This window comes from Leptidea sinapis, chromosome 1 (genome assembly GCF_905404315.1).
Source record: "Leptidea sinapis chromosome 1, ilLepSina1.1, whole genome shotgun sequence".
Classification (NCBI taxonomy): domain Eukaryota; kingdom Metazoa; phylum Arthropoda; class Insecta; order Lepidoptera; family Pieridae; genus Leptidea; species Leptidea sinapis.
In genome coordinates, this window is record NC_066265.1 from 24,244,397 (window position 1) to 24,266,542 (window position 22,146).

The 22,146-nt window shown below is 33.6% G+C and overlaps 1 protein-coding gene across 4 annotated transcripts in view; it reads left to right on the top strand.

Annotated features, from left to right (window-relative positions):
* The window catches only part of LOC126969419 (polypyrimidine tract-binding protein 2), a 583,624-nt gene that overhangs the window by 251,281 nt on the left and 310,197 nt on the right, over positions 1 to 22,146 (top strand). For all 4 annotated transcript variants that reach the window (XM_050814836.1, XM_050814861.1, XM_050814829.1 and 1 more), the window contains exon 2: positions 5,251 to 5,355. Coding sequence is in view for 2 of the 4 variants with exons in the window: in XM_050814829.1 (XP_050670786.1) it covers positions 5,263 to 5,355 (93 nt within the window). In the remaining 2 variants the exon portion in view is untranslated. The remainder of the gene's footprint in view (positions 1 to 5,250; positions 5,356 to 22,146) is intronic.

The window sequence follows — 22,146 nt, forward strand, 5'->3', positions numbered from 1 at the left end:
CGTCAGAGTAATCACCAGAGCTTTATAAAAATGGAATAAAAATACATAAGAATTGGAAAACCTAAATCATATTGGTACCTGACGGGTGAGACTCGAACCGGGTTCATAGTGGTGGCACCGTGACGCCACATATCTATAAACAACAAAGAATGAATTAACATAAGGTAAGTAAGCATAGCCTACACTATGGACTATAGACATTACGTAGAAGTGACGTGACGTCGTTAATGCGAGGATCGAAATCAAGGTGCCGCCCGAATTTTTTTTTTTAATTTATCAGCACTCCCGTTTCTCTTGTTTCGTTACTTATCTTTTTTTATGATTTTGTACGAATAAATAGAGATGATTGTCAATATTTAATACTACAAGGTCATGAGTTAAATCGAATAAACAATAACTAGGAAATCAAACCGACTTGTTGTGATAAAGATAATGGATATTAGAACACTTTTTTTATGACAGTAAGTGACGAGAACCACAGTGAGCAGGACGTTAAGAAGGTGGCAATTGATACACCCTGTCCATTACAAAGCAGTGCCGCTCAGGTTTTTGAGAAACCCAAAACAACTACTCTTGCGCTCGTCACCTTGAGACATAAGATGTTAAGTCTCATTCGCCCTTACGGTGCCCTTCAGACCGAAACACAATAATGCTTACACATTACTGCTTCATGGCAGAAATAGGCACCGTAGTAGTATGCTGGCATCCTGTGCAAAGGAGACTCCCATTGAGGGATCGTCTACAAAACAAAACAATAAAGTATATTCTCGAGGTCTATTATCAATAACTGTAGTCTCTGAACTAAATATAGATAGTCACATCTTTATTAAGTTCAGTTTATCCTTTTCATAATAATATTTTATGTCTACCGTACATCTGACAAACAGTTCTTAATGAAGTTTTTCTAAGCTTCAGCCAACATTGTATGACGCCGATAATATATCATGGGCTATGTAAGAAAAATATTCACCTGCAATAGTTTTCATATCGCTAAATAAGTTTAATTATAAACGCCGAAAAGATATTATTATTGTACAAAATATGTTTTTATACAATCAATTTGAAAATCAAAATAATTCAATATTGAGAGACATGTTTGTAAATGATAATATTATACAGTGAAATATTATTCCAGAGAGTCATCATTAAACAAATTTATAATTATTGTTTACCAGCGCAAAAGCTCCTAGGAAATAAACGCAAGCAATGCTACTTTTGCGCAAATAATTTAAATGTAAAATTATTATTGTAAAACAATATCTGGTTAATTTAATTATAACTGAATTTGGCTGTTTGTGTTTTCAGCAAAACATAATATCAGCTTCCTGGATATTTTATTTGTGAAATAGTTCCAAATACACTTTGATGAGTGCATTTGAGTTATTTCAAACAAAACTATGTTTTTATCATTATCTAAAATCAGATTGAAACTTTTTTTTGACATGTCATCTAGTACTTATATTATGTTAAATGAAAATCTAAACAATTTGTTATTTTTAGAGAGATATTCCACACTTCTGTGATTACTTACAAAAAATTATATTTGAAAAAACATTTTTGAACGATGTAGGACTCGAAACCGCGACCTTTCGCGTTCCGTGCGAGCGAACGTTCCACCGAGCCAACTGTTCGAGTGACGTATCGTCGATAAGTCTTTTATGTTTTTTTCAACTCTCAGACTGTGGCTTCATCTACAGGGTTTATTTTACAGTTGATTACCTGCTCAACACCAATATTTGTATATTAGGAAATTGCCTTAAAATGTCACTCTTTCAAATCTAAACAGTCGTTTATTTTTTAAAGGGATAACCCTCACTTCAGGGATTAATTACACAAATAAAATTTGAAAACAAATTTTATAAACGATGCGGGACTCGAATTCGCGACCTCTTGTGTTCCGTGCGAGCACTCTTCTAACTGAGCCAACCGTTCGAGTGACGTATCGTTGGTAAATCTTGCATGTCTTGTTCAATTCTCAGGTTGTGGTATGTCAATGGTGGAATTCGCAGTCCGAAAGAAAGATATCTTTACCATTACTGTTCCTGAATATAACAAGATTTCATACGGCATGAGAAACCGCATATATACTGAACCGTATCATGTACCGATTTCATCTGTTCTCAAAGTCTAATTAAATATATTAAGCGGCATTAAAATGAATCTTGACGAATACTTATAAAAAAACACATACTTTCATTAATTGTAACATTTACAATAATTCTTCAAAATTATAAGTCACCACTCATAAAAATAACTGTGAAATTATTAGGAGCTCAGTCGATTACAACCTATTAAGCGGTGAAGTGCTTTGACATCTAAAACTATTATTAAAATACTTTCAAGATTTAGTTAATCTGAAGCATAATAATAATTACCAATAAAATAGCTACGAATCGTCTTGAAATCTATTCATATATGACTATTATTTAATCTAATCCACTGAACTTTACAGTATTACAATTACAGTTTGCAAACACACAATATCATCGGTATATTCCACCTATACAAAATGAGCAAGCTATCTATCGGGTCGCGTTCAATTAATATAATGATAGGTTCGTATGAAATGTTAACGTTATTCAAACAGTGTCGAATAGCTAAACAAACCTGTCATTGTTTACAAATATTCACAAATTGAAAACCACATTTAAACACGGTTGTATGTAAAAGATTATTGTTTGTAGCCGCTTGCCGGCGGACGTTCATATTTGTCAAGAGTGACTCGTAATACCGACTGATCCTACCCGTTCCTGCATTTACGCCTATATATTATTCATAACATTTTGAACGAACACAACCCATCCATATGGAATATTAGAGCGTAGCCTTTTCAAATTTATTGCTAACCAAATTGTTTTCGACGTTTTCGATGGATGTATTATTTTTCAAAACAATTGTGGGCTCACAATATACGAGTTGTGAGTATATTTTTAGCATTTCTTTTGGTTTTTAAATTAAGTAAGCTGATTATTGAACAAAAAACTCTGTAAATATATCGATAAAATTATATTGAAATAGATTACATTCTGAGTTAGGCTTTTGATTAAATTATCTTTTTTTATGACAGTAAGGTACGAGTGGAGCAGGACGTTCAGCTGATGGTAATTGATACGCCCTGACCATTACAATGCAGTGCCGCTCAGGATTCTTGAAAAACCAAAAAATTCTGAGCGGCACTACAACTGCGCTCATTACCTTGAGACGTAAGATTGTTAAGTCTCATTTGCCCAGTAATTTTACTAGCTACCGCAACATTCAGACCGTAAAACAATAATGATTACACATTACTGCTTCACTGCAGAAATAAATGCCGTTGTGTTACTAACCGGCATCCTGTGCAAAGGAGCCTTCCACTGGTAAATAATTTCCAAACAAATCTTTGTTTAGACATTATTTATTTAAGATATAGATAAGTATCTTTTATTTAAGATAAGTATTTACTTACTTATCTTGAATCAAATAAGTCGTCTAGGTGATTATTACTAGTTTTACCTTCCACTGGTAAATAATGTCTAAACAAATCTTTGTTTAGACATTATTTATTTAATATATAGATAAGTATATTTTAATTAAGATAAGTATTGACTTATCTTGAATCAAATTAGTCGTCTAGGTGATTATTACTAGTTTTAATTTGTAAGTGATTTTAACAAAAGTATTAATGTCATAGAATTACATATTCAAAGCGTAATCATTAGAATACCTTTACTAAGAGTTCACTGTCAGCCGGCTGTTTCTCATAACATTACTGATCTTTTGACAGAGGATTTTTTTTCATAAAACTATTTTAAAAGTACGTAGTGTTAAATTTTGTACTAAACTATAGATATTTACTTAATTTTATGTTATTAAATATTATTTAATATAAGATGTTCTTGTATTGCATAAAACCAAGCACAATTATTTATAATACTAGCACAGTAAGAGACTAACGTATTAAGAAAAAACACTTCAAAGGAAACTCCTTGGTTGGTGTTTTTTTATTTTATATTTTTTATAGAGATTAAAAAAACCGTAGGGGACACACACAGTGCTGTACAACTGAGCAAAACTGTACTCAATGAGCGCAAATTCAAGAAATATATTAGGGGTTAAAGTATCAAATTTGTACCGAAAAATTGAAACTTTTTTATCGTTTTTTATCGCGTAGAAAATTGTCCAAATCACGAAAAAAATTGCAGTCCGTTGGAGCAAGAACTGGTGAATACGGAGGGTGACGAATGGTTTCTAATTGCAGTTCCTGTAGAGTTATAACGGTTTCTCGTGCATATTTGATCAATAATGGTGAAGATTGATTCATGATTCGGGGCTGTTTTACTACTAGTTTTGCTATCATTGTTCAGAGTTCGGGAGAGTAGACATCTGCCATTATTGCTTTACGACTGATGCAATTTCACGACATTTACCAAGCGTTGTTGCAATATGTGATGTTATGGTCACTTGCTATGGTAAATAAATATATTTGTATTCTATTCTATTCTATTCTAGGTACTTACTTTATGTACAAATATAGGTTAGTTCATATTTTAAAGAACGTTTCGTTGTATGGTGCATAACTTTTGAACTATGTACATATGTTTAGTAAATTCATTTTTGAAGTAGTGTGTTGAATAGTATTATTACAAATACTTTCTTATAACTACAAACTTCAAACGATTTTAGAATATAATCCTGATGCTCGTAAAATACTTATTAAAGAGTTGTGTCGTTGCATACTCGTACATTGCATGGTTACGTAATACTTATGATTTCGTAAACGATATTACAATATGGAACAAAATTGTATTATAGTTGTTACTTTTTATAAATTGTATGGTTCAACCTTGTGTTATTTAACTAGATTGCATTATTTTTAAAATATATATGTATAAGCTTTTAGAAATTAGCATGTATTTAAATTGTATTTTTAGTTAATGACGTTGACGAGTAATCTGTAGATTTGATGTGAATAAATAAATTTTTGACTTTTAATTTTGTCTTTATTTGTGGTTTGCAATCGCAGTTTTTTCAATGGGACCAAAATCAAAGCACAATTGTAAGAAATATGAAGAATATTCCTTATCAATTCATTTTTGACCGGATCAGTTTAGTTCAATATACAAAAACACACGAATTGAGAAACTATTTGAAGCCGGGTTATATTAAGAACAGTTTACTCAAGTTTACATAGGTAACTTCATTTGTTAGTAGTAAGTTTATATTATTATTAAATCTGTTTATTTTCAACAACCATATTTTTTTTTATTTCAGACCGTGGCAGCTATGATGTCCTGTCCTCTCCCACTTCCGCTGATGTCAGCGCTGCACCCTCAACCTGCATTAGCATCAGACTTTCCTGTACACATTGGAATCAAGGTAATTTTTTTTTCAACATTCTTAATATTTTTTTTTTCTTTATTAAAAGTTTTATCATTCTAGCAGTAAATATAAATAATTTGACGACTAGAACATGATACAATTATAAAAGTTTTATAACCAGTGGGAGGCTCCTTTGCACAGGATGCCGGCTAGATTATGGGTACCACAACGACACCTATTTCTACCGTGAAGCAGTAATGTGAAAACATTATTACTTTTCGGTCTGAAGGGCGCCATAGCTAGTGAAATCATCTTATGTCTCAAGGTGACGAGCGCAGTTGTACTCAGAATTCATGGGTTTTCAAGAATCCTGAGCGGCATTGTATTGTAATGGTCAGGGCGTATCAATTACCATAAGCTGAACGTCCTGCTCGTTTGTCATCATTCATTGTCATAAAAAAAAGAAAATGAAGCCGAAATATGTTCTGTACCTGCATGTCAAAACGCATTTAGATCACATAATGTAGGAACACGACATCCAAAATGTATATTTTTATCGTTACTAGCTATATTAGCTGATAACTTTTCAGAGATTCAGTATGAGAACCAATTGTTATAAGAGCCTTTAAAAACTCATTCTTTATAATAGAAGATAATCATAGTAAAGTCACGTTAGAGGTTTAGAAGGAGCACTTATATTTGTATATCTTTCATAAATTGTTATGACTTAGATCGCACTCGCGGCGAAGTCGTTTAAAAGTAAAGTGAATGTTTTACATTTTAGTCAACTTATTGTGTACTTTACTTTACATATAGCCTTTTATGTATTTTAGTACCTATAGCGTGACTATAATACATGATAACTTTTTTTTTTCAATATTATGTCCCCTATGTGCAATTTTCTTTCTCTTTCTGTTTCTGCAGTTTTCTCCCTCTATTGTAAACAGAGTAAAAGAAAATCGTTTCGAAAATATGTGTCCCTTAATTTCACCTTAATCTCCAAAAGTGTCTGATCGGTTTTTACGTGATTTCTATGAGAGCTAAATTCTAATTCTTGGTTGTTTTTAGATTGGCAGCACTTTTGATTGATTAATGCAAATAATTCATAATATTTTTAATTTTAATTTTATTTTACATTAACAATATTTTATGTTTTTCTTTTAAAGTGATAACCCTCACTTCTAGGATTAATACACACAACCTGAGAGTTGAACAAAGCAAAGAGAATTTTATAACGAGGCGGTACTCGAACGGTTAGCTCAGTTGGTTAGAGCACCGGCACGGAACGCCGGAGGTCGTGGGTTCGAATCACGCATCGTTCATAAAATTTTGTTTTTCAAATTTTATTTATTTTACATTTTTTGGAAAACTTACACTTATATAAGTTATATGCATAATTACAGAAGGACACTTAAAATATGGTATAATTGTACCTTTTCGGTACGTTTTTGTGTTCAAAATCGTTACAATCTTGTTTAGATGAATGGATGTTATAAGGCTTATAGTAGTCTAACAGTCTTTGGACGGCGTTGGCCAAAAATAAGCATTCTCATTTGTAACTTTGAAATTGTTTTCAAAATTCAATTCAGATTGGCAAGGAAACTTAAGAGATGCGAATAATGACTGAGATAGCCGTACGTATATGCTATAATAACATCCTGTATACTACTTTTAAACATATAATAACATTTTCTACATATAAGACTAAGTTCGTCCTTACCGGTTGCTCTTACAAAGTATATAAATATATAATTTAATTTTCTGATATCTCTGAAGAGTTTGAGACAACTTAAATTGAGAATATACAAAGCTAAATAATGTGAAGTAAGCGAACAATATAGGGTGAGGTAAAGTTTATGAAACTTCGGTACAAGGTCTAACGTACACTTTATACTATAATAATTCTTTAAAAGTGACTAACTGTATTTTGTCTTGAGAGCAATCATAAAATATTTATAAAGTATTTTTCTTCTTGGAAAATTTGTTACCTGATATGTATATGTTTTTTAAGGTTTATATTTTTTGATGTGTCAAGTTTTAATCATACTGACGCAACTCGTTAAGCAAATCTGTGAAAAACTGCCTGAGTAAATCTCTATTTAAATTTTTTTCTGTTAAAACACTTCAAAAATTTTAAATGTATTTAAAGGAAAATTTATTTTTTATTTTTCCATCTATACTTTATAAACTACTTGTACAGCTTTGCTTGATGGTTTCCTTTTTACTTTGCAACGTCGTTTATTTCACATGTCCAATACCTATAACTAATTGTCAGCGGGAGGAAGGTCTCACTTGATTCAAAGAAAAATTAAAAAAAAAGTCAGCCTGAATATTTGTGAATTAATAAAATTTTGTTAAAATTATTTATAAAAATAGTTTTTAGAAATAATTTTATTTCATCAACAATTTCAAACTTTTCCTGACACATCCAAGTCACTCAAGCACACGGCTGTTACTGACGTCACACAGCGTACCATAGGCATTACTAAACTCGGCGCCACCTAAGTGTTTCCATATAAAAAACAAAAAATTCCGCCTGTTTAATCAGCTTGGATCCGCACGACCACCCTAGGGTTAATCATTCATTAAATTTTAAACGAACCTCATGCCGCATTATCATCTTAAAGTCATATTAGACATCTTAAGGTAGACGAAGGACTTATACAAAATCGTGTAGATATTGATTCAGTCTGCAACACCTCTGTTAGACTATACTATACATAATATTTCTATATGTAAAATATCGATACGTCACGGCAGAATAAACTCATCGAAAGTTTCCGTAATTACCTGCGCCAGTTGAAGCATCTTAATTTATAAGGAGATATCGATTCAAGAGTTTAATTAGTTCCAATCTTTGAAACGTACGCTTCATTTATTTTATTATTCCTGATTTGTATATTCTCGGAACGGTTTTATATTAAGTTTGTTTGTTTATGATAATACTACTTTATTGTGCTTTTTTTGCACAAGATTTGTATAAATATGCGTCTTAAAATATATTATGTATTACTATTTTTCTCATACTTTTATTTCATTAAATTCCTACACGCTCCAGTTCACAAGCGTACTCGGCAAGCGTTTCTAAGGTATCAAAAATCGTGGCCTAAAACTGCCAATTTCTATATAACAATATAACTCCCTAGGCAAAAACACCAGAGAATATTTTATACCGGGTGTATTATTAATTGCTCTTGGCTCTAAGAGCCATAAAACAAAGCGCAACGCTTTTGAAAACAAAATATATTAGTATTTATTTAGCTGCCGGCGACCATTTTGTGTAGCATACAACGTGAACATTATTAGTGAATTTTTTTTAGAAAATCAATTTGTTTTAAAGAAATCATTAGATTATATTATAACGTGTCCACTTTAGTAGAAATAATACAAAGAATTCAATTGCAATAGTTTTACTATGACGCGTTTAGCAAAATATTCACAATTTCTTGTACAACTCTGAAAGAGCGGCGATATTATAGCACGAATCTATCATAAGTCCTGATTTTTGTTTACAATAACTAAGGCTTCAAAGGCTTAAAATAATTCTTCAGGCGCGTGGGCCGTGTTGACATTTCATTAACTACTTAACATTCGTTTAACTTGTCTATACGTCTTTAAGCTATATCTTATTTTTAGGTCGAAAATTGGATCTCTTAAATAATCAGCACATTTCGTTGCCTAACCCTAACAATTCATTCAACCTGTTACTTTCGAGTATATGAGGTAGATACACAAATCACACCTTGATTGTTTTTATGGAACCGGATGACAAACATAGTTAACAATAAACATACAATAACCAACACTCGAGAAGTGACAGGTGTGTGGCTAGCCTTTTAGGAAATGTAAACACTTTTTTTAGGTACCCATATTGTATCGTACTGAAAATACCACGGTACGAAGCTCATTCCATATATGGTTTTACGTAGAAGAAAGTCCCTTCAAAATCACACCGTAGAGGAACGCTACACATCAACATGGTGATGATATCCTAGTTTGAGCCGTGTCAGGTGAAGGTGAATAAAAAAGTAAATAATCGGGATAAAACTACACAATATTATCAAATGATATTATTCGCTTCCTGCTTCATATAATAGAAAATCGGAAAACACTAACAGCATTACCCCTATGCGCAACCTGGCAGATTCGTTCCCGAAAATACGTGCTAGCCTTCGAATACCTAGCATCAATACTATAGTTATATCTTCATTACACAAATTAAATTTAAAAACAAAATTCATGAACGCTGCGGAACTCGAACCCGCGACCTCTCGCAAAGGTCATAGGTCATGACATGAATATATATATATATATATATATATATATATATATATTCATGTCCTTTACGAGATATTAGAATAATACTGAATGGTAATAAATCTTATGATAAATACGTTTCAGTCAACTCAAACTATTTGCAAATAACATTGCTTTGTGTCAAGCTAACTCAGCGGTCAATTCAGTCCTCGTCAACGATAAGCCATATTTCAGAAGTACTGGACGTGATTTCAATTCATACATAATATTTGAATAAATAAATATGCATGAAAGCAATTTATAGAGGCCTTGCGTCTCGGTCGGCCGGTGGGAGCTACAATCTCGTAGCCTCATTAGTAGCTTCTACTACGCCGCTACGGTACTACGGATGTGCATCCATTGTTCAGTGACAGCTGTAACGGTTATTGGCTGTCGTAGGCAGATAAAGATTTTTCTTATTGTTTTCTTTAATTGTTTTGTTTGAAAAGTTTATGAGTATTTTAAAGAAATGTAGGACTTACGAACAGTAAAATTCTAGTATCCTGTCCAAGTGAATAGTGAATGTATTTATATATTTTTTTTTAAATTAAAATAAAATTTTGAAACTTTCTTGCCCTGTCATTAATCATAAATCCGCCTTGTTTACGGTAAATATGAAAAAGTTCGCAATATTTTATTAATCTGTATATGAAAAATGTTTTAAACGATCTCCTTCTCAGTGTATTTTGAGAATAAACGTTCATGGTACGTTTATCAAGATAAAATATTATTATTCGTATTATTAAGCTATCTAAATCTGAGCTTAACTTTATACCACGTTAGAACGAAATCTTTTAATTTAAAAAAAATTAACTACTTTTAATTCGGCTTGTTATACAAGCGTTCAATTCTGAATTATTCGTTATTCCACCGCATGACGTTGACGTCGCTTCATTGTGTCTCTTCTACCGCATTTATCACGAGGAGTGTTCCAAAAAGCTGTTTCACTTGATTCCTGCCGGATTCCACCTTCACACAACACAAATTAGGATATCATCCCTACCACCTGGACATGTGGCGCATAGAGCGGTTTACAAGGAGCTTTCTTCCACGTACTAAAAAGCTTTGGAATGAGCTTCCTTGTCCGTTTTTTCCGGGATGATACAACATAGGTACATTCAAAAAAAACGCGTACACCTTCCTTAAGGGCCGGTAGCGCTCCTGTGATGTCCTGGTGTTGCAATGTGGTGGCGGTGATCACTTAACACCAGGCGACCCGTACGTTCATTTGTCCTCCTTTTCTATAAAAAGGGATGTTTTTAAAACATAACCAAAAGATCTGATAATTTCTTAAAGCTTCTTCTCTCACAGAGCGCCATTTGTTGCCCAAGCGGTAATAGTATTTAGTATATTAGATGCGATATCGAAAACAATTCCAAAGGAATCGATTTAGAGAAACAAATGCCTATTATGCCTTTTAATGAAAAGAACAGATATCGTACTTAAATAATATAAGAAATGGGCATTTTAAATTATAAGTTCTTTTGATTCATAAGATTTTTTTTTTTAAATATGAGAATAGACGAGCAGGACGTTCAGCTGATGGTAATTGATACGCCCCGCCCATTACAATTCAGTGCCGCTCAGGATTCTTGTAAATCCCAAAAATTCTGAGCGACACTTCAATTGCGCTCGTCACCTTGAGACATAAGATGTTTAGTCTCATTTGCCCAGTAATTTCACTAGCTAAAGTCCTTCAGACTGAAACACAGTAATCTTTACACATGACTGCTTCACGGCAGAAATAGACACCGATGTGGTACCCATAATTTGGCCGGCATCCTGTGCAAAGGAGCCTCCCACTGGTATTCTTATATATATATTCATCCTACAACAAAATGTATACAGCTCAAGCTAATATAAGCTTATAACAATATATATTAAGACCAGGATACACTACAATAAAATACATTGACAAAACGTAATAACTTTTGCAGCTGCTCTAATGAGAACCGACGTGATGCTCAAAAAACCGCCAAATATTATTGCGATGCGACGGTAAATAACCGGCATTATCTCCGGTATAATATAAATGTCCCAGGCTGCTTGTAATAACCGGCGCTGGTTAATGGCCACCCGTCACTCACCGTGCTTGCGACAGAACCAAGCCATCGCAAACATTGTTTATAAATCGAAATGGACGGAATAAATCATGCTGTCTTATGTTTAAAACATATAAAAAGATAAATTATATAAATATATATTAAAGAAATCTAATATAAACATTTGTTATTTTTTAAAGTGATAGCCCTCACTTCTGGGATTAATTACACAAATTAAATTGGATATGAAATTAAACAGATTATGTTATCATTTTAAAAATATAACAAATTGTTTAGATTTGAAAGACAATTTCAAAGTGACATGTCAAATCAATCTAATATGCAAATATTGGGGTTGAGCAGGTTATCAACTGTAAAGTAGATCCTGTAGATGGATCCACAGCCTGAGAGTTGAACAAGACATACAAGATTTTTCAACTGTACGTCACTGAACGGTTGGATCAGTGGGAGAGCGCTCAAACAAAACGCGAGAGATCGCGGGGTCGAGTCTCGCATCGTTCATAAATTTTGTTTTCAAATTTAATTTGTCAAATCTTATATTTTAATACTGCAAATGGTTCCATGAGGGTTTCTCTAGAGGTACAGAAATAATAAAGCAAAACATTACTTCTCTAAAGTGGAATTACTAACACATTTGCAAAAGCCGACTCTATAAACAGAGATTTTAAGAGAAGAATACTTTTAAAAATAGAATTTGTATAAAAATACTCGCATCCTTTGTATTCGAACATTGTGCTATGCTTTTAAAAATCCTCAAAGAAAAATTAATTATATTATAGTCATGAGCTAGTTAGCTTCAAAGTGAAAATAATCTTTAAAGCATTCTAATACTAATGCTTTCTTTGTGGCATCAGAACGCCAGCACGGGTGAACAGATTTTTTAATAAGGTTTCATATCCTGGGAGTTAATTTAATGCAGAAGGATTTTACTTAGCCATTGTTGCAGTCTTGTGAAGCCACGCTATAAAGTAAAACGTGCCTTTTTAAAATTTTATGATGGCTGGTGTAAAATTGCGGCTATAGATAAAACATTTATTCATTGAACAGTTAAGTAGAGTAGTTTGTGTTTATAAAATAAGGAATTCTGATAATAGACAACAGACGCTATTCTGCTCAAACGATGTTTTAACAATCATAGAAAAAGATAAACGTATGATTAAATAATTAAAACTTTCGTGAGTCATTCTGAAATTATTTATCAATCCGGCTTTACTCAAGTTTCATCGGTGTCGGTACCGACTAGTTTCGGACCATTTGGAGGTCCTTCAACAGGGTGAGTGTTGTCGATCAAACGTGAGGAAAGGCGGATTAATACATAATAAAATATGATGGAAAAAAGATGATGGAGTTCGGTATAATTATTAAGGTTGCTGCATGTGCTGATATGCGAAGAAACTAAGAGAAACGAAATCAAAAACTCATGTTAAGAATATACGATGTGTGAATAGTTCATTATGGTGAATTTAATCCATCCATGGAAACTTCGACATTAATGATTTCATTTACTATTTAATTGTTTATTCTTGTTTTTTTTTTTATGTTTTGTGTAGTTTCGAAAAAGAAGAATTTACTAAAAAAAACTTCACGTTGACAGCTTAGAAAAATAAGAACCAAGCGAATCAATACAATTTCATCAACATTTTCGTCATGATATTTGAATTTTACTGAGAAAATCAGGGCTAATATTATAATGAATAATTGCCAATTTTTTTGTTGAAAATAGGGGGCGAGACGAGCAAGACTTTCAGCTGATGGTCATTGATACGCCCTGCCCATTACAATGCAGTGCCGCTCAAGATTATTGAAAAACCCAAAAATTCTGAGCGGCACTACAACTGCGCTCTTCACCTAAAGACAAAAGATATCAAGTCTCATTTGCCCAGTAATCTCACTAGCTACGGCGCCCTTCAGACTGAAACACAGTAATGCATACACATTAGTGCTTCACGGCAGAAATAGGCAACGTTGTGGTACCCATAAACTACCCGGCATCCGGTCCAAAGGAGCCTCCCACTGGTAACCTATATAAAATGTATATAAAATTCAAGTATCTGTCTGTAGTATCAATTTAACAAATTTTCACTAAATGCATATTAAATTATAAATTTCTTGTCACTTCCTTGTTCAAGCTGAACGGCTAGTTTAGTGGCGAGTTTTAGTAAACACTAGACAAATGAGGCTTAATATGTTATGTCCCAAAGTAACGAGCGAAATTGCGATACCGCTCAGATTTTTGGGTTCAATCTGGAATAATGAGCAGCACTGTAGTTTAATAGGCAGAGCGTATTACTAACCACTTTATCTCATAAAAAACTAAATGATGGGAGGAAATGATCTTCAGATCATTAAGTCTTATATAATTGTATATCATATTGAAAAAATATTAAAATTAAAAGAATCACATTTCACAAATTTTCTCATAAAACGTTGTATGATCTTTCTTTGTCCACCAGGCATTAAGTTATTTGTATCACGCGCAACAACTTTATTTTTCTATAGTCCTTGTATCCAGGAAAGTTTTCTAATAAAGGCCCTTCCAAATACCAAACTTTTGTACTTGCTTCTGCTTATTGCGTACAGGTGACAATTGATTACGATTGCTCTTTTTAAATTACTTCGACGGTACAAGTTTTAATGTTTCATTCAACCTTAAAGACCCTTATGAGTCCGTGCATAGTTTCAACTAAATTGTACTGGTTACTATGTATAACTGATATGATCACTTATTATTGTATTAAAGTAACTAAATTCTGAAAAAAAATAAGTAAGTTAAGACAAACCGAAATACACACTGTGATAGAGAACCTAATTAACCTAAATAATTAAATTAAAATCTAAAATAAGTAGAAAATATTGTTCAATAAGTATGAATTAGGGATAGTTGTGATTAACAAATTTTTACATACGATTTTGGGCATTGAAAGAGATAGTTTGATAATTGTTGCCTTTGTGGCAGTATCAGGTGAACTGCCTTAATCTTTGCGTACTCTTCTGCAAGACAAGAACGATATTTTTTTATATCAGAGGAGGCAAGCGGGCAAGAAGCTCACGGGATGGGAGTGGTGAAGCAAGTTCCCATGGACATCCGCAACAAAAGGTGTAAAGAGATGCGTTGCCGGCTTTTAAGGGAGTATGCAGGCGGAAGCTTATAGTGAAGTACTGTCTCGCGTTATTGAGTACACAAAGCTTTTTAGAGGCCAGTTTGGCCTTCTCTTCAAAGTGACCACGAAACTGAACGTTGCTCGATATATCGACGCCAAGTATGCCATACAGGCTGTGGCAGTAAGGAGAGATTCAAAAACTATTATTACGCACTTAGTTAAAATAGATTGTTATAATAAGACGCTCGCTATCTAAATGTAAATGTAAAATTTTGTACAGAGAGGATTAAAATAATATTTAAGCAACTTCCCAGAATAGCGTTTGCTTCCTTTGAGCCTGTATACACGCCTTCATTGTCAGCTATTTTCATTATATTTCAATGTTTTCATAACTAAATTTGCACTGTAGACAAGACACTTTTCCAAATTTGCGTGTGTTTAGAATACTCAAATTACAATGGATTATTTATTCATTAAATTTTAGTAGAATGAAACCATAGCAAGAAAACTCATCCAACACTTAATCAATTTTCAAACTAGCGATATCATAAAACCGTCATACTTTTCCTTCGTTTTATTAAGCATAGTAATTACCAGAATAAATTTCTTCAACCTCAACTTAATACTTGTAAAATGCAATAAAATGTTATTTCACTCCGGTAAGACCAATTTGACAAGACTGCAGGATTCAAGACTGCGGGCTTGTTTCTCAGGCAAAGACAAATTAATCTTAGGTTCATTAAGTTCTCTACAGGGTCTTATCTTAAACATTTTACGTTCACCTGAAGTGAAATATTCTTATGGCGGTTATTAAAATATTTTTTACATATAAAGTCGTTTTAGTAGATTTGATTCACAATTCCATTGGATTACATAAGGGTAGGAATTTTGAAGATTTATAAATTCGGTTTAGTTGTTAGCTAGAACAGAATGATATTTTTTTTGAGAATTAGTATTCTGGTAATATCGTAAAATACCTATATGCACTGGTAAATGAATTCAAAAGAAATTATAAAACTTTATGGGGGCTGATCAAAAGCTTAATTATATTAATTCCATTACAACGTAAACTCATACTACTGTACTGTGTTTATCAACCGATGAACAAAAATATTATGATGGGGTAGGTCTACCTATAAAAGTATTATAATATTATGTTGTTTCAACTAATCAAAGCTAAATTATACAGGAATTTCAGTACCTTTAAAAATTCACACATTTTCTGTTAAACTTTAATTTTCTCTCATGCTTTCATAAGCAACATATCACAACGAGTACCGCGTGAATTTTGAACGCCACGGGGGTTTCGGGTACTGCCGTTGGTTTAGGACCGTAGTTTATTAAAATTTTACTATTATTTAAATTTACTCCACACTATATTCCCAAAATGAAACAGCGTAGCAACATTTTAAAACTTTAACACGTGCTAATATATTTCGCTAGTTTTGCAAACAGTTGGTTCAATATTTACTACGTAACCCTAGTATTTTCCATTTAAATTTGACGAATCATTATGTATGTTCTGAATTTGTAATACTGCTCGTAGCCTCAATGTAAGGACTAATTATAAAACAATAAAGCCTAAGGTTCTTAACTCCCTAAAATATCATTACATAAATAAACTTTAGGCTCCTATTGGTTGTATAGAACACACAGCCATTATATACCAATTGTTTCTTTGCAGCAGTGAGCTTATTCAGTTAGGTTAATAAAGTTTTGATTGAAATACGTGATGTGCCACCTACAGCTAAAGCTACTAACAAAACTGGTAAAATAGACTGCTGTGGTAAAAATTGACGGATTTCCTTACTTAGTCTGAAATTGCCTGTTCCCGTACTTCATCAGTATCCCGTACATATTAACATACGTTTATTTGCTAATATGGCTACTTATGCCATTATTTTAGTGTTTGTTAATTGGTGAAGTCGCATCCGATGTATATTAAAATATAAGTCAAATTCCAGAATTATGAACAATGAAGTTATAAGCGCAATTTAACAAGAGCACGAAAAGGAATTCACACTCAAATCTACTCCTGCAATAAAAAGAGTTTCTCCTTATGCATGTTCTTTTCTTCTTTAATTTTACAATGTATTATACTACATCAACTTTGCAAAATGTTAATTTTTTACAAGTGTTCACGAAATATATCTACAGAGAGAGCCTACAGATTTATATAGTCATTTATGTAGAGACTTCGCTCCATTCTATATTATCTACGGCGTTTAACACGTGGAGTGTTCCGAAGACCAATTTAACCTGATTTCTGCCGCTCAATTTGAATATTTGCACCACACCACCACGTGAAGCAGTAATGTGTAAACATTACTGTGCTTCGGTCTGAAGGACGTCATAGCTAGTGGAATTACAGAGCAAATGAGACTTAACATCTTATGTCTCAAGGTGACGAGCTCAATTGTAGTGCCGCTCAGAATTTTTGGGTTTTTCAAGAAACTGGCACTGCATTGTACTGGGTAGGGCGTATCAATTACCATCAGCTAAGCGTCCTGCTCGTCTCGTTCCTTATTTTCATAAAATATAATAAATACACGCTACTAACGTATCATCCTCTCCACCTGGATGTGTGGTGTTCCTTCACTGCAAGGTTTTCAAGGAACAATGAAACTGTGGAAAGATCTCCCTCACGCATTGTTTCTAATGCGGAGATCTATAGAGCGTACTAAGACTCTACTCAGACTTTACTTACGTAAAACTTAAGAGAGTGTGATAAAACGCGAACTTGACTTTTGCATTGGGCTGTCTTAGCTTAAGCGAAGCATAATATTAGCTGCCAAATGACTATGAAAATGAAATCAAAGATTATGCAAAGCTTACACTCAGTTAAGTCTTACGTAAATAAAGGCTGAGCAAAGTCTAATTACGCTATAAAGACCGATTCTATCAGGTTCCTTCCAAAAATCTTGTGCATAAAACAATGCCAACATTCTTTACCACCAGTTACACCCCTTTTTTTCCAACCCTACCAATATTATAAATTTGATTGTAAGTTTAAGTTTGTTCCGCTTTTACACGAGATGTACTAAACTGATTTTGATGAACTTTGATACAACGACAGACTAGAGCTTGGAAAATGTCATTTTGTCCCGAAAAAATCCATAGTTCCCGCGGGTTTTGTGAAATTCATGTCGATGAACTATAACTATACCAATAGTAGGTTTAGTATTCCATAGCAATTTTACTCGATATAAGATTCATATAATGTGTTAGGAATAGGACATGAGATAATCTTCAATTCCAAACTTGCTTATCATTTTTAAAAACCCTTTATCTACGCGGACAAAGTCGCGGGCATCATATAGTATTCTATAAAATGATATTGCAGTTTATTTATTTGGTTGCTGAAATTAATATTAAGTGTATCAAATACACTGGCCTGCAAAGGTAAGTATCACACTTTTCAAATTATTTTTTTTTCTTAACTATAGAAGGTAGAGATTTAAGATTAAAAACGTTTTGTTGCAAATTTTATAGGCCTTAATTCTTAGAAATTAAAATTATACGTTAGTAACATTTTTAACTTAAAAAAGATAAAACAATGAAAATAGACATTTTTAGTTTAGTGTAAAAAAATTCAACTAAAATGTATTACATGTTATTTAATTTTTAATAATTGGTATTGCCTCCTCGAGCTCTGATTACAGCTTCGAGCCGGTTTTGCATACTGAACACTAGGTTTCGGAGCCGATGTTGGGGAATATTCTCCCATTCTTCTACCAGGGCCTGCTTTAGTGCCCTGAGGGTAGTAGGTGGTGGTCTGCGATTTCTGACTAGCCTCCCAAGCTCATCCCAGGCGTGTTCAATCGGGTTGAGATCAGGACTTCTTGATGGCCAAGCCATCAAGCTGATACCGACCTCCTGAATATACTCTTGTACGATATGAGCCGTGTGTGGCCGGGCATTATCATGCATCAGCATCGATCCATCACCCATATTTGCTAAATACGGCCCTGCATACTCATTGAGAATCTCATGAGCATATCTTTGCCCAGTGAGGGTGCCATTTTCTATGGCTACTAACTCTGTGCGACCTTCTGAAGATATGCCAGCCCATACATGTACACTGCCTCCACCGTATTGGACTCTTTCTGAGATGCAGGCTTGAAGGTATGGCTCACCACGTCGCCTGTAAACACTTCGCCTTCCATCAGAAGTGTAAAGGGAGAATCGAGACTCATCTGCAAACAAAATTCTTGACCATTCTTCTTCATCCGCTACTCGATGCTGTCTCTCGAGTTTTGGGCCACTCGCTGGTCTTCGGGGTTTCAAATATGCTTCAGCAAGTCTTCTTCTCACTGTACTGTCACTAATGTAGTCCCTCCGGGTCTGAAGTAGCTGTTGCTGGACTTCAACTGCATTTTGGTGGCGATTTCTTAACACAGTGGAAATAATATAGCGATCTTCTCGGGCACTGGTACACCTGGGTCTGCCATTACAAGGTCTCCTCAGATGGTGTCCAGTCTCTTCGTACCTTCGCTTTACCTTCTGGACCGTTCGTACCGTCACACCCACCATTCTTGCAGTGCGACGCATACTGATGCCTAGTTCCAGAAAAGCCATGATCCTAGCACATTTTTCAACTGAAAGAGGCATGATAAATAAATGTTATGTGCTTTTTAGCATAAATTTTTAAAACAAGACCCATCGATCTTGAAAAATATTTAAAACAGAAAGAAAAATGTGAATGGTAAAATTGTAATTCGGAAACGTCCACTTTGAAAAAGGAATGGTTTTGTTTTTGAAGTTTTTTTTCAGCCAATTCTTAAAAGAAGGTTACCGACTATAAAGTTTTTATGTACAAAATTAAATTCTCTTTGGAGTCCTTTTTATTTCGAAAGTATATCTTGTGAACTTAAAACGTTATCCCAATTTTAAAAGTGTGATACTTACTTTTGAAGGCCAGTGTATTATAATATGATAACGAAAATCATAGAATATAAGTTAAAGCCAAGTCAGAATAAATTGGTCACATGTTGATATTTTCTATTCTAATGGCATCAAACCCCGAGGCTAAGCCCGCGGCATTCCGGTTTTATTCCTTTCACCTTTTTTAACTTAACTTACAATATATATATAATTTATTACCGTTTAGATTGCTCGTACTAAACTAAGTTATTTTGAATGTTTACTTAATAAAGTATTTATAAAAGTAAAAATTAAGGTACTTTTACTGCTTAACTTATAATCTTTCGGTAATTTATTGCGTCTGAAATTAATGTAATTATAATATTTAATACAGTTTTATTTGACACTTTTTCTTAATATATACTCAAGGAACTTGATTTGAAATTGCTTAAGATATAATTAGTGTTAACTTATAGGTGATTTGGCAGCACTCCTCGTGGTTTTCGTAGTAATTTTTTTTAATGACAAAATTTTCCTTGAATTAATCTTACGTTACGTTACGGCTTTTGATGATTTTTTTGTGTGTTCCAGTGAATTTGAGATTGGTTTAGATTCTCAATTCCGTCCATATAATATATTTCTCCTGCTCATGTGTATGTTAGTGAACTCCTCCTAACGGCTGAACCGATTTTTCAAATTTAAGACGTGTGTACAGGACAACGTCTGTCGGGTCCACTAGTGTATTTTCATCATATTCCAAATCTTTCATTCATGTTTATTGACGTGGTCGATATTTTAAGATTTGTAAACATTCCAGAAATGATGTTTAGTTCCACAGGATAAGTAGCTATCATGTTCTTGTTACTTAATAATACCTTTAAAAGTTTCAGTCAAATAGGGCCTTCAAAATACTTACAAAAAATAAAAATAATGGGTTCGTTTTATATAATACTAGCTGAATCGACAGACGTTGTTCTGTAGATAATAATAAAATACTGTTTTATAGGAATTTGCCAATAAAATTTCTAAACATCAAGAATTATTTCGTAAAGAATGCTCCCTGTTGTTATAATGAAATTGTTTCACAGCGGAACTGTAAAACCGTGCGTCACTAATTTCTCTCATAGAAAATACATCCATACAAAACAAATATTGAAAATAAAAATAATTATGGGTCCCAAATCAAAATAAAAACTATCCTATCTCTCAAGTTGGACCAAATTGCACTCCATGAAGTAATCCCCATTAAAATCCGTTAATTGGTTTAGGAGTCCATCGCGGATACACAACGTGTCACGTAATTTATATATATTAAGATTATCCGGCATGCACTAGTGACGGTTAACAGATGATCTGTCGTTGCTATATAATGTGAATGCTGAGAATTACTAACTTGATGATTTTATTTATGGAAGAGGTGAGTGATCACCGCCGCCTATGTTCTCTTATAAACACAGAGGAATCACAGGAGAGTTGCCGCCGCGTACGCAACGGCTTTAACAAGGCAAGTTTAATAAATAAAAGTAAAATAAATCCTATGATTTACCGAAAACAATGAAATTATTGAGTAGTTTATTAAAGAGTAAATTAAAAATAAATACTATAAAAATAACATTAAAACGCTAAAAGAAAGTCGGGGTGAGGAGACACACTTCCCGGCTATTGAATGACGTTATGTGCACCAGCAAACCAATATTACTTACTATTTTCAAACTTGTACCAGTGGGAGGCTCCTTTGCACAGAGTGCTGGCTCGATTATGGGTAACACAACGGCGCCTATTTTGGTCTGAAGGGCTACTGAAATTACTGGACAGCTGAGACTTAACATGATACGTCTCAAGGTGACCACAATTTAGTGCCGCTCAGAATTGTTGGGTTTTTCAAGAATCCTGAGCGGCACTGCATTTTAATGGGCAGAGCGTATCAATTACCATCAGCTGAACATCCTGCTCGTCTCGTCCCTTATTTTCTTAAAAAAAACTAGCATCTGCAAATTATACTGTTTGCAAACTTCAGGGCTTACCAATATTTTCCAATCGTTTAAATTCCTTAAAATCCATCGATGTTTCTCAAAACTCGATACGAAATTCGATTAAATTCAAAAAGCTTGGAGAGCGATCGAGCTGTTAGTGTAATTCGGTGCAAATCATCCTCAACCACAACTAAACTTCTTTAACGGAATATCCGATCAAACGTCGACGTAAACTAATTCCGGCAAGCAAACTCGAAACTCGGTTTTTAAAATGAAAAAACCTCAAAGTGGAGTTAAATAGGTTACCTATTACACTGTCGGTTTAACCCTCTGCCGTTGGGTTACGTATATACTTATAGTTAGACTACCTTTTGCACCTGTTCAACTAAGTGCACTTCATATAGCGACCGGTTGATTTTTCATTTCGTTAGACCTAATTACGTTCGCGTTTCGATATAAACTCTTCTTTTAATCAATTAACTGATAAAACTGAAAAATCGAGTAAATATTGATAAGTTATTACCCGGTCATGATTATATAAAATTCATTTTG